General features: G+C 35.9%; 1 protein-coding gene across 1 annotated transcript in view; it reads right to left on the bottom strand.

The window, feature by feature from the left end:
• Positions 1 to 13,564, bottom strand: part of RpL11 (ribosomal protein L11) — a 43,557-nt gene extending 29,993 nt beyond the window's left edge. Inside the window, exon 1 of the mRNA XM_090386883.1 lies at positions 13,468 to 13,564. Within this exon, the coding sequence (XP_090243009.1) occupies positions 13,468 to 13,488 (21 nt within the window). The 5' untranslated portion in view covers positions 13,489 to 13,564. The remainder of the gene's footprint in view (positions 1 to 13,467) is intronic.
• Positions 13,565 to 14,650: the final 1,086 nt, after the last annotated feature.

The raw sequence follows: 14,650 nt of genomic DNA, 5'->3' as shown, positions 1-14,650 counted from the left end.
ATAATGGATCTGTTGCCTATTACAAGAATGTCGTCGGCATAGCGCATGTATAGTTTTAGTTCAGGGGGAAAGGGGTGTAGAATTTGGCTTTCAATGGCGGCTAGGTAGATTTCAGATAATGGGGCTGAAATCCCTAGTCCCATTGGTAAGCCAAATATTTGTTGAAAGATTTTTTTGTTGAATCTAAAAAATCTTGCTTCTAATAGAAGGGTGGTGAGTTCAAGGATATGGTCTATAGAAAGGGAGGTACGTTTTGTTAAGGTATCGTCTGTTTCTAAGAATTTGCGTAGGGCTTGTAAAGTAAATGGGATATGGACATTCGTGTAAAGAGAAGTAACGTCATAGGAAGCTAGGATGTCTGTATCGGATATTGTGATATTATTAATTTTTTGAAAAGCTTGATTGGTGTTATTGATCTTGAATGTGGAAAATTTAGTAAGGGGGGTTATGATTTTAACCAGGAAGGAGGATAAATTAGCGAAAGCTGAATTGCTGTATGATACAATTGGTCTTAAAGGGTGGTCAGCTTTGTGTAACTTGATAATCCCAAACATGTGGGGGAGGATGTTATTGCGAATTCCAATTTGCTGTAGTGTGGAAAGGTTGATTTCCTTATTTTGCCTGAGTTTCCTGAGAATTATATCGAGTTTATTTTTGAGTCTTGTGATGTTATGGTTATTAACATTTATGTATGTGTTTGGGTCTGCTAAGATGGATTCTAATTTTTCGGTGTAGATGTCTTTATCTATTATAACGATCGTATCACCTTTATCAGCTTTTTGAATAATAACGTTAGAATTTTTACTGAGTTTGTGTAAATCCATAAGCTGTTGTTTTTTTATATTAGAGCAGGAAGAAAGTTTGGTATTAATAATACTATTTGTTTGGTGCATTAGGCGCCATTTATCGGGATGATGTTCGAGTTTGGACTGGAGTTCAACGATGCAGTCTTTTATAGGGTAATGTTGATTTTTGATGGCAAAATTAAAGCCATATTCCAGGCCAGAAAGTTCAGCGGGTGTAAAGGATTTGGAAGAGAGGTTAACAGTGGTGATTTTTGTGGGGGAACGAGTCGTAAGGGAATTCCATTTTTTATTATGTCTTTGTGTTATTTCTTGGTTGGTAGCATTAATACGTATATTGTTTTTGTTGGTGAACTCGATCCAGGCATGAGGGGTCATTTCTTTTTTAAGGTAAAATCTGAGTTGGTGTATACTATTTAAAAGGCTATATTTTTTGTTATATCTCTTCCTGATTTCTTCACGGATGATCATAATAGATGTGCGGTGTATGATATGGGGATATTTTTGCAATTATTTTTAGGAAAAATGCGGGCAAATTTAGGGATGATATTGTGGTGGAGGCATTTTTGTAAAAAGGCAATGTGTAACTTATTGGAAAAATATTTGATGAGTATACTGGTTAGTTGAGTTGATTTCAGCCCCATTATCTGAAATCTACCTAGCCGCCATTGAAAGCCAAATTCTACACCCCTTTCCCCCTGAACTAAAACTATACATGCGCTATGCCGACGACATTCTTGTAATAGGCAACAGATCCATTATTGATAACCTCTTCATAAAACTTAACTCTGTACACGATAGACTTAAATTCACCCTTGAAATTGGACAAAATAATCAGATTAATTTCCTTAATCTTACTATCTATATAACAGGCACAAAATTAAATACGAAAATTTTCAGGAAAAATACAAACACCGGTAAATACTTACATTTTGCTTCTCATCACCCTCTAAACACTAAAAAGGCAGTTTTATATAACCAAATTCACAATGCACTAAAGTACAGTTCCTTACCCACTGACCTTCACAATGAAATACAGTATATCACCGACAAATTTATATCCAGAGGTTACCCCCACCAACTTATTTTAAATACAATCCTTAACGCTAAAAATAAAATTAAATCTAACACCCCAACCAAAGACAAAAATAAAACAAACATCCGCATAGTCCTCCCTTACCACAATGAACTAGCAGGACAGTTCCGACGCCTATTTAACAACACTGATATCTCCCTTGTTTTTTCCACCTACAACAAATTAGGATCCTTCTTCAGCACCTATAAAGACTCATACAAATATCCTACAAACGACCTTAATAATATTATATACCTCATCAATTGTCAACCAAACTGCAACACATGTTATATCGGAAGTACCACTACTAAATTTGGCTCATCAAAAACATCCAATACCCGTGCATACTACCATTTTCATAGTCTCATGTCCAACCAATCTGTCACAGAACTTACAACTCATGCCCAGACTCACAACCACAACCCGCTCATCGACTCTGCCATTTCAATCATTAAACTAAAATCCAGTTACAGAATACTCCAATATGAAGCCCTAGTTATTGAATGGTACAAGCACCACTCTAACCTCAAAATTCTAAATTCTAAACTCCCCTTCAATCTTTCCCCAATTTGGAACCTCTCGAGATTAAAGTTCCCACATGTCAAAAAAGGCATCACGAGAGTATAATTTTTTATTCTTAAAATATCACGCGCGTTCTCTCCCCACACATTGCCAACTGAAGACGTTCTCTAACTAACGAAAGTCCTCGTAAAGACTATTGGCTTCATCGGATTCACTTACATAGTTTTTAATCATTCCTTCTTCTCTTTATTTCGATGACAACCAAGGATTGGATGTGTACACTTCTATTTCCTTGCGCCTATTTAACTCAGTCAACTTTTATCTACTTCCCTCCCTTTTAATTTTCAATTCAACAATTCAACTTAAACATTAACCACGCTTCCTAAGTAAACCATCGCAGATTAATTTCAAGGTGAGTACCGCTTTTTAAGCTTTCGCTATTCCTTTCTAGTCCATTAACACGGTACTTGAAGATTTCTAAAAATTTCGTATTGTCAAATTTAATAAGATATTTTTAACGGTAATAACCGACACCTTATCTGCACCGCCCCTCCAATTTTAATTTTTTCACATTCTTTATTCTCTCTGATGCCTTTAGACATGTCTAATAATCATAAAAAAACTCAACTAACCAGTATACTCATCAAATATTTTTCCAATAAGTTACACATTGCCTTTTTACAAAAATGCCTCCACCACAATATCATCCCTAAATTTGCCCGCATTTTTCCTAAAAATAATTGCAAAAAATATCCCCATATCATACACCGCACATCTATTATGATCATCCGTGAAGAAATCAGGAAGAGATATAACAAAAAATATAGCCTTTTAAATAGTATACACCAACTCAGATTTTACCTTAAAAAAGAAATGACCCCTCATGCCTGGATCGAGTTCACCAACAAAAACAATATACGTATTAATGCTACCAACCAAGAAATAACACAAAGACATAATAAAAAATGGAATTCCCTTACGACTCGTTCCCCCACAAAAATCACCACTGTTAACCTCTCTTCCAAATCCTTTACACCCGCTGAACTTTCTGGCCTGGAATATGGCTTTAATTTTGCCATCAAAAATCAACATTACCCTATAAAAGACTGCATCGTTGAACTCCAGTCCAAACTCGAACATCATCCCGATAAATGGCGCCTAATGCACCAAACAAATAGTATTATTAATACCAAACTTTCTTCCTGCTCTAATATAAAAAAACAACAGCTTATGGATTTACACAAACTCAGTAAAAATTCTAACGTTATTATTCAAAAAGCTGATAAAGGTGATACGATCGTTATAATAGATAAAGACATCTACACCGAAAAATTAGAATCCATCTTAGCAGACCCAAACACATACATAAATGTTAATAACCATAACATCACAAGACTCAAAAATAAACTCGATATAATTCTCAGGAAACTCAGGCAAAATAAGGAAATCAACCTTTCCACACTACAGCAAATTGGAATTCGCAATAACATCCTCCCCCACATGTTTGGGATTATCAAGTTACACAAAGCTGACCACCCTTTAAGACCAATTGTATCATACAGCAATTCAGCTTTCGCTAATTTATCCTCCTTCCTGGTTAAAATCATAACCCCCCTTACTAAATTTTCCACATTCAAGATCAATAACACCAATCAAGCTTTTCAAAAAATTAATAATATCACAATATCCGATACAGACATCCTAGCTTCCTATGACGTTACTTCTCTTTACACGAATGTCCATATCCCATTTACTTTACAAGCCCTACGCAAATTCTTAGAAACAGACGATACCTTAACAAAACGTACCTCCCTTTCTATAGACCATATCCTTGAACTCACCACCCTTCTATTAGAAGCAAGATTTTTTAGATTCAACAAAAAAATCTTTCAACAAATATTTGGCTTACCAATGGGACTAGGGATTTCAGCCCCATTATCTGAAATCTACCTAGCCGCCATTGAAAGCCAAATTCTACACCCCTTTCCCCCTGAACTAAAACTATACATGCGCTATGCCGACGACATTCTTGTAATAGGCAACAGATCCATTATTGATAACCTCTTCATAAAACTTAACTCTGTACACGATAGACTTAAATTCACCCTTGAAATTGGACAAAATAATCAGATTAATTTCCTTAATCTTACTATCTATATAACAGGCACAAAATTAAATACGAAAATTTTCAGGAAAAATACAAACACCGGTAAATACTTACATTTTGCTTCTCATCACCCTCTAAACACTAAAAAGGCAGTTTTATATAACCAAATTCACAATGCACTAAAGTACAGTTCCTTACCCACTGACCTTCACAATGAAATACAGTATATCACCGACAAATTTATATCCAGAGGTTACCCCCACCAACTTATTTTAAATACAATCCTTAACGCTAAAAATAAAATTAAATCTAACACCCCAACCAAAGACAAAAATAAAACAAACATCCGCATAGTCCTCCCTTACCACAATGAACTAGCAGGACAGTTCCGACGCCTATTTAACAACACTGATATCTCCCTTGTTTTTTCCACCTACAACAAATTAGGATCCTTCTTCAGCACCTATAAAGACTCATACAAATATCCTACAAACGACCTTAATAATATTATATACCTCATCAATTGTCAACCAAACTGCAACACATGTTATATCGGAAGTACCACTACTAAATTTGGCTCATCAAAAACATCCAATACCCGTGCATACTACCATTTTCATAGTCTCATGTCCAACCAATCTGTCACAGAACTTACAACTCATGCCCAGACTCACAACCACAACCCGCTCATCGACTCTGCCATTTCAATCATTAAACTAAAATCCAGTTACAGAATACTCCAATATGAAGCCCTAGTTATTGAATGGTACAAGCACCACTCTAACCTCAAAATTCTAAATTCTAAACTCCCCTTCAATCTTTCCCCAATTTGGAACCTCTCGAGATTAAAGTTCCCACATGTCAAAAAAGGCATCACGAGAGTATAATTTTTTATTCTTAAAATATCACGCGCGTTCTCTCCCCACACATTGCCAACTGAAGACGTTCTCTAACTAACGAAAGTCCTCGTAAAGACTATTGGCTTCATCGGATTCACTTACATAGTTTTTAATCATTCCTTCTTCTCTTTATTTCGATGACAACCAAGGATTGGATGTGTACACTTCTATTTCCTTGCGCCTATTTAACTCAGTCAACTTTTATCTACTTCCCTCCCTTTTAATTTTCAATTCAACAATTCAACTTAAACATTAACCACGCTTCCTAAGTAAACCATCGCAGATTAATTTCAAGGTGAGTACCGCTTTTTAAGCTTTCGCTATTCCTTTCTAGTCCATTAACACGGTACTTGAAGATTTCTAAAAATTTCGTATTGTCAAAATGTTGTTTATAAATTTTAAAATTCAATACAATTAAGAATTTTTATTTTAAATTCATATGTATTTAAAATTTTAATTTATGCGAAGTTTGTATCTTCATGTCATCTGCCAAGCTTTCAAAATCGGGGATATACTGTGATAAGTCCGACCATAAAGAATATTCTGTATGCAAGTCCGTAAGAGTACAGCAATTCTTCGTCTTTGTTTCAAATACGAAAAGGCTACTGCATTTAAAAGTTCACTGCATTTTTTTACATTTGGGTACTTTTCTTGGCAAACATATTTCCAAAAGTCTTCTTCTGATGACCTGGCTTTTAGGAAGATATCATTTCGCAATGTAATAATTTCATTTTTAAGCAATATTTTCTCCATGTGAAAAATTGCAGATTTTTCACGCAATTTGTTTCGTATCTAAGTCGACATTAAATGGATAAGAAATATATTGAATTGTCTTCAATATCTTCAATTGTTTTAAAATCACTGACTCTGGTTTCAAAATCGTCCACAACATTCTGAATTTCAGAAACATATTTCTCACTATTAAATTCAAAAACAGGATATTTTTGCAAATGATCGAATTTTTTTCCTTTGAGATCCTTAGACATTGCCAAAAATTTATATTTATATGCAGAAATATTACTAATGTCACCCACATTTTTATTTTTTACTTGTAATTTCAAATTCAGATCACTTAATTTACTGGTAAAATCTGCCAAAAAAGCCAGATCACACAACCACTCCATATCTTGTAGCTGCTGATAATCATCTCCCCTTTGATCAACAAATTTTTTAATTTCATTCAGCAAATTTCGAAATCTCTGTAGAAACTTACTCCTATTCAGCCACATCTGTGTGTAATATCAGATCTGGTTCTTTTTCATCGAGTTGCATTTTGAAGTCTCCTTTGAAGAGATTGTCCTCTGATGGAATTCACAATTTCAAAAGCAATGTCCATAACATATAGTATTTAATCTTTTGCTGGCTAACACTTGTTGGTGGATGATACAGTAGTAACTCAAAAAATCTGGGAATTCATCATCCCTTTGGCACAATGCGGTGAATCCGTTAAGATGTCCCGTTATTGGTTTAGCTCCATCTGTTGTTACTGATATGAGCTTAAATAGTGGTAATTTAATTTAATTTTTTCAATAAAATGTTTGAATGAGTTTAAGATATCAAGACCTCCAGTTCTTTCTTTTAACGAAACCATACCCAGAAGTTCTTCTCTAGTGGCTGAATCATCGAAAAATATAACAAAAATGAGATGTATCACTGAAGTCTGCAGAATCATCCAGTTGTAAAGAAAAGGACACACAATTAACAATAAGAGCACGCAATTGTTCACATTTTTACTTATTTTTTCGATGCGTCGCATCACGGTATTTCGAGATAATTGCAGATCTTGAAGGGTACTTTTAATTTCATTTTTGTTCTTAAAATTTTCAAAAAGAGGATCTGTTATTTCTAAAAATGCATCTTTGATGAATTGACCATCAGAAAATGATTTGCATTTTTTTGCCAGATGACTCACTTTAAACGATGCTACAGTTACTTTAGATTGTAAATTAGGTGTCACGAAGCAATTTTGTTGCGCAAGTAATCTAGATATAAGTTCTCCTAATTTATTTTTTCTGATGTCACTATTCGGCAGAAAATCTGATTAGTATTTACCATGGAGTGTGTTGAAGTGCCTTTCTAAATTTCCTTTTTTGGGAGTCGCCACGGAAGCATTGCAAATCAAACAGTAACATTTTTCTTTCACCATTATAAAAAGTATTCTAGTTCCCACTCTTGATGAAAATGATACGTTTTACTCTTTTTCGTAGTATTCATTTTAAATCAAAAGGTATTAAATTAACATATAAGTACTGTCCAGTTATTAAATCAGCAAAAACAATGCTTGCCAATTAAAACATTAAGTTGCACAAACCGGAAAAATATTCTGTCTGAACAGCTAATGTAGGATAATTGATGATGAGGATTCCGGAATGAGGAAGTTATTTCCAAAATAACTGGACAAAGCACCACCGTTTATTGCTCTGTTTGGTTATATCCTTAAGAATCAGTTTTGAATACCTTTGTGATATTTCTCTAAAGCTATTTCTGGAGGTCATGACCATAAAACAATAAAAACAATTTGCACTTTTCTGTTAGTGCAATCTAATTATAAACGCATAGTAAACTCAATCTTATTGCATTTTCAATAATACTGATAGCTGAAATCCTGTGGTATTTTACGTTATAATGGTGAAATGTGTTTCTCTTTCAATGAAATCTCCAATCATGTAAAAAAAAAAAAAAATTCAAAATCTGCTCTTCATTCCTATTTTTGAAGCTTCGTTAAAAAAATAATAATAATAACGCGCAGGTAGCGAAACCCTCTGCACAATATAAAATTTTGGTGGTATACCTGACCATGCAAATTGAGGGATGACTGTATATTTAAAATTCGTCTTGATCGACCAAAAATAAAGCCGGGATCGACTTGTTGGCCATCCCTGCTGTAGATTGTGAGAAGGGCTCTGAAAAATTGACAGAATTGCTGAGCTTGCTGCATCAAATCTCAAGTATGTAGATTATTTCAGGAAATCAAGCACATCCTAATTCATTTCACAAATATACGTAGTCTCAATTCTAATCTCAACGATATACATTTCCACTTGCAGTCTGCCAAACCCCATGTACTTTTTCTGACAGAATTTCAGTTATCGGTTGATTCAACTACTGCTCATCTCAGATGCCCAAATTATTCGCTGTATGATTCCTTTCGCCTCAAAGGTGGTACTTGTGCATATGTCCATTCTGATATTCCCTGTCAGAGACTTGGCAATTTGGAATCTCCTCTCTTTGATCTTCTCTGGCTTAAAATCTCTCTACCTCATTGTGTCAAATTCATCTGTTGTCTCTACCGTTCTCCAAACTCCACTAATCACTTGGAGCTCTTTGACTTCCTCTCTTTGCAACTTGACTTTCTCCAGTCCAACTTTCCTAACAGTGAGTTAATTTTCCTTGGTGATTTTAATGTTCACAACTCCAGCTGGCTTCCGTTTTCTAGTCACACCGACCCAGCAGGTCGAGATGCTGAGGCTTTTGCAGTTACTAATGACCTAGCACAGATTGTTCATTTACCTACAAGAATACCGGATCAATACGCTTGATCTTTTTCTCACAAACAACCCTTCTAAGTACACGGTCGAAGTGAGAGGTCCTTTAGGCACTTCAGATCACAACTTGGTGATTGTCTCTTCTCCAATGGAACCTTTATCTCATGGCTATTCCCAACCTTGTATTGTTTGGCATTACAAGAATGCAAAATGGGATGACCTGCAAGACTTCTTTTCTTCTTTTCCTTGGTGGGATTACTGTTTCAAAACTTCTGATGTCAACGTTTGCTCAGATGGTGTTAGTGAAATTATTCTTGCAGGAATGAAATCCTTTATCCCACACTCCACTTTAAAATCTCGTCCTTTATCTAAACCTTGGTTTACCAATAAATGTGCTAAGGCTGTTCAAGAGAAGAATGTTGCATATCGTAATTGGCCTTGTTTCTAATTCTTCACTTTCATTTTCTGCCTACACCGAAGCTTGCAACAATTGTAAAGCAGTTATTAATCAGTCCAAACTAGAGTTTGAACAGGCTAAGAGTAGAAAACTTGCTTCTTGCCCTAACGGTAGCCGAGTATTCTGGTCTCTTGCCAAAGCTACTGGCCGCAACTTTTGCCCATCTCTGCTCCCACCTCTGTCCAAACCAGATGGTTTTGTTGTCACTTCAGCCAAGGATAAAGCTGACCTGCTGGCATCCCATTTTAGTTCCAGCTCATGTATTAATGATCTTGGTAAAACACCTCCCACCATTCCCAACACGCACCATTCAATGCCTCCTGTGGTCTTCCGTCAAAAGGATATCAGAAGGATTTTGATGAATCTTGATGCTAAGAAAGCTCCAGGTCCTGACGGTATTTCTCCACTTGTTCTCAAAACCTGTGCTCCTGAACTTACTCCTATTCTTTGCCGCCTTTTTTCACTTTCTTATTCCAAAGGTGTTTTTCCTTCTGCTTGGAAATTTGCTCATATCCAGCCAGTTCCTAAAAAGGGTGACAAATCCCTCCCATCCAATTATCATCCCACTGCAATTACTTCTACTCTTTCTAAAGTAATGGAGAAATCAATTAACCGCCAACTCTTAAACTACCTAGAAACTTTCCATCTGATCAACGATCGCCAGTATGGATTCTGTCAGTGTCCATCCACTGGTGATATTGTAGCTTATGTTACCCATTTATGGACTAATTCAATGGAAAGGTTCGGTGAAACACAAGCAGTTGCTCTTGACATCTCAAAGGCTTTCGATCGCTTTTGGCATAAAGGTCTTCTAAACAAGCTTCCATCTTATGGTTTGCCAACTGTTTTTAGTAATTGGTTATCCAGTTTTCTCTCTGATCGCTCACTGAGGGTGATGGTAGATGGCTCTCTGTCTTCTAACTTCTCCACTAATGCCGGTGTCCCCAAGGTTCAGTTCTTTCCCCCACTCTTTTCCTCTTGTATATTAATGACCTTCATCCATTGACTGGAAATCCTATCCATAGTTTTGCTGATGATAGCACATTGCATTCCACTTTCCATTTTGAGAAACCTTGTCCTGCTCAATCAGCTTCAACTTCTCGACAATCTGCTACCAATTCCTTAAATGCCGATCTTCAGGTTATTCTCCAGTGGGGCAAAGACAACTTAGTTGATTTCAACCCTTTCTAAAACTCAGTCTTGTCTTATATCTCGCAAAAAGGATTCTTCTGCTCCTATGCTTATCATTTTGCCTAGAAATCGGCGACACTCCGATTTCTAGGCAAAATGATATATCTCTTTTGGGGATTACCCTGACTTCTAATCTCTCTTGTCACAAGCACATTACAAATATTGCCTCCTCTGCATCTAAAAAACTTGGTTTTCTCTTTTGCTCTCGGCGTTACTTTTCTTCCAAACAGCTGCTCACTCTGTACAAATCGCAAATCTGCCCTACCATGGAATATTGCTCCCACATCTGGGGCTGTGCCTCCAAAACATCTCTCAGGGTTCTAGATTCCATTCAGAATAGAGCAGTTAGGTTAATTAATGACTCCTCTCTAACAGTCTTTCCACTCTCTATCTCATAGAAGTACTGTTTCTGCCGAATGCTTCTACAAATACTTCCATGGGCACTGTTCTTCTGAATTGGCTTCTATAATTCCCGCTCTCTTTTTCAAAATAGTCCGACACGTGCCCCCACCAGCCAACATCCATTTACTGTCCAACTTCAAACTCACAGTACCAACTTTTCATCTTCCTCGTTTATTCATTCAACTGCCGTTTTCTGGAACTACCTTCCTTCATACGTATTTCCTGAAAATTACAATCTACAGAAGTTCAAGTCCAATGTCAACAAATATCTTCTTTCGTCTTCTCAACCTCCAACCCAAGCACAGTACTAAGTACTATAGGTTCTAATACCTCTCGTGTTTGGGGTTCACATAAAAAAAAAAAAAAAAAAAATTACAGCATGGAATATCTGGCAAGTGACAATTTTTTTTTTTTTTTTTAATATGACCATAACATTTACTATACATATAAACTTACAATATAAATCCAAGAAGACATACTTGTGCTGCATCCACAGGTTATACTGAAATCAGCAATCAGAAAGAATAAGGTGTTATTCTTTCTGATTGCATCACCACATTGCTCTATAATGAAGTGAATAAGAAGGTATCACTTAAACCAATGTTATTAGTGTAATCCACTGTGCATAATATTTTTTTGAATATTTCCAACACACATACCCATTTGTTTTAAAAGGTTGAACAAACCTGGTACAAATGCCAACTGGCAAAAATCTGTTATAGAATCAGTCTAAAATGGGCAAGGGGAGGGTGAATGTTATCATTTACTAGGTGTCCCCTTCCCCTCATCAGCCTCTCCCTTGAGATGATATGCAGTCTGATCTGCCACTGCTGGAAGCATTACTTGAGCCCATTTTTTGACCCCTTCCCTCCAGCACATCTAATTTTTCATGATTCTCCAAAACATCAGGAAATCTCCACCCTTTCAGAACAAAATTGTTGTGAGAACAAATGAAGAAGTCACAAAGACCCACAATCTGAATGACTACAGTCAATTATCTTTTGGCCAGAAACTGTTGCATATTTTAGCTGGCATGAGAAGGTCCACTTGTTTGACATTGATGGGAAAATACAAAGATTTGTCCAACTTATCCATAACTGCCAACAAGCATTACTGTATAGCCATTTCTGTCAAGCATTTTGCCTGACAAAAATGGAATGACAAAGATTGATTACTGCTCACTTCAGTCTCAATGTGAGAATTTCTGTCAATAATACTGGCTGTAGTTCCCAAATCTCTATATGGATTAGTCAAGTGATTTCTTTTTCTCCACACCGAACTTTAACACATTAATGGCAGACTTCACAATATTTCAGTAATACAGAAAAATCACAGGATCATCTACACCGAATATGATTCTGAAATGAAAATGTACATGACAGAATTGTTTAGCTTTTGCATTAAATTGAAGTAGAATATTTCAGGAATGGCAGATTGAATATCTAGCAGGTGATCCCCCCCCCACCTAATTACAATTCACGAACTGTTTAAGCACAATTATAGGTACAATAAGTAAAAATTGTATGATAAGGTTCTTACCTGTTTTGTTACATTACTGTCATCTCTCCACGACTAAAAAATACCAGATTAATTAATTGCATAAAAATGCACATCACGTAGATTCAAAGCAGTATTCAGTTGAGCAAAATTCTTTTTGGTACAATATACAGTCTCTGAAGTGCTCATTAAGAGAAATCTCAAGAAGATTTACAATTCAAAAATAATTTAGTCCACTGTGAGAATAAATAAAATTTACCTATTTTGAAAAATTTCAATCAATATCCTTAAAAGTAACTTTAAATAATTCATTTATCACTATTGTTAGCCATTTCATTGGAAATTCTGAAAATTAATGGTGAGATTTCAAAGCCTAAGTTGGCACACTATACTTTTATTTTTAATCATAGTACCAGTGTGATAAAGTTTCATAAAATCCCAAACATCAATTCTATTGAAACAAGATTAAAGAATTTCAGCAGTGTTATGCTTTTGCATAGTCAAAAATGACTTCCCTAAAGTTTTGTTAATGTCTTATTTTCCTTTCACACCTCAGGTTGTTTTATTGTTATTAATATGTAAACTTTACAATGCATTGTAAAGTTTATGACAATAAAACAAAACTAAATTGACCTATTGCATTCCTCCCTACCATCGATTACCAATTGTACTTTAATACAGGAGTCAGAAATCTGAATTACAAATATGATCTATAATACGGAGGCCTTAGCATAACCGCACTTCAGGGTAGAAAAAATTACACATGAAATACATGCTTGTTAATTAATATATTTTTTGTTCATCTTTTTTTTTTTTTTTAAGATGATTCACCCAATACTATTGGTTATTCCACTTTTGTATGTTGCGTGCCCAAACATGCATAAGTATTGTATTAGAGTTGCACACATTGATAAACAAAATAAATTATTTTAAAAGGTCGCAAAACTCAATATAATGCTGAATTTATTAAAGTTAAAAGTACACCTCTTAGTTACTTTCGGATGAAGAGAGATTTCCGTAAGCACATACCTTTGTATTCAGCTTTGCCATTTTAACTGACGTACACAAACAGCGAAAGTCCAAAAGCTACCTGATCGCCACTACAATATTGAAGAGAGAAATTTCCACGAGAGGTCGCTATTAAAACTACAGTTTTAATAGAACATTAAAAAATCGATGATCAGGGATAAACCCTTGCGATAATTAAAATTAATTCACTGTACTTTATAACTAACATATGCATTAGTTAATGTAATTTAAAGAAATTTATTAACTAATATTCAACTAACGTAAATTTAGAACAATACCTTCGGGATGCAAGAGCAGAAAACAGGGGCCCACACCACAGATTCTTCTCCCCTCCCCCTGCAAGATACTCGACATCCCATGTGTTTTTTTAGCAATCATACAGAACCAGCAGTCTCAATCCTCTAACTCTTTGATGCACCATCACTTCAAGCAGGTCAAGTGGTATTTTAGTGTTGCCATTGGCAACACTAAAAGTTGAAAAGACCCGAGGTCGAATCCCGTCGATGACGTGTATAATTTGAATTGGCCTTTTTCACAACGTGGCGTAGCTAGTCGGTCTCAGGAGAGGCTTGCATCGTTTTTCTCTTGGAAAATCGGGAATTGCGTTGGTGCAGGGTTTTAGGCACAATTTAGGCCAAATTGCGCTGTATATAATACGTCTGTGAATTGCGTATGCTCTGCGATAGATTTGCTGGTTCAAACAAGACTTCAGTTAGAGCTCAGACACAGCATGGTTTTGTTAAGGGGAAGTCTTGCCTGACCAATTTGATTGGATACTATGATGCAATCACAAAAGAACTGGATGCAGGGAATAGCTTTGATATTATATACTTGGATCTTAGAAAGGCTTTTGATACTGTTGCACATGGAAGACTGCTACACAAATTGGAGCAGTGTGACATTGGAGGCAAATTGCTGCTATGGATAAAGGGGTGGTTGAGGGGGAGAAGACAGAGAGTGGTAATCAATGGACACTGCTCATCGTGGACTAATGTTATTAGTGGAGTCCCTCAGGGCTCAGTGTTGGATCCATTATTGTTTTCTGTATTTATAAATGATATTAATGATGGTATATCAAGCTTAATGTCCAAGTTTGCAGACGATACAAAGGTTGGCAGGGTTGTCAAGGACACTACTGACACTATGCTGCTGCAACAGGAACTGGAAAGGTTGAGCAGATGGG

The sequence above is a fragment of the Mastigoproctus giganteus genome, chromosome 12 (genome assembly GCF_048544385.1).
Source record: "Mastigoproctus giganteus isolate SK-2022 chromosome 12, ASM4854438v1, whole genome shotgun sequence".
NCBI classification, from domain to species: Eukaryota; Metazoa; Arthropoda; class Arachnida; order Uropygi; family Thelyphonidae; genus Mastigoproctus; species Mastigoproctus giganteus.
The sequence above is the reverse complement of the archived record's forward strand: the minus strand, read 5'-3'. Positions and strand labels throughout refer to the sequence as shown.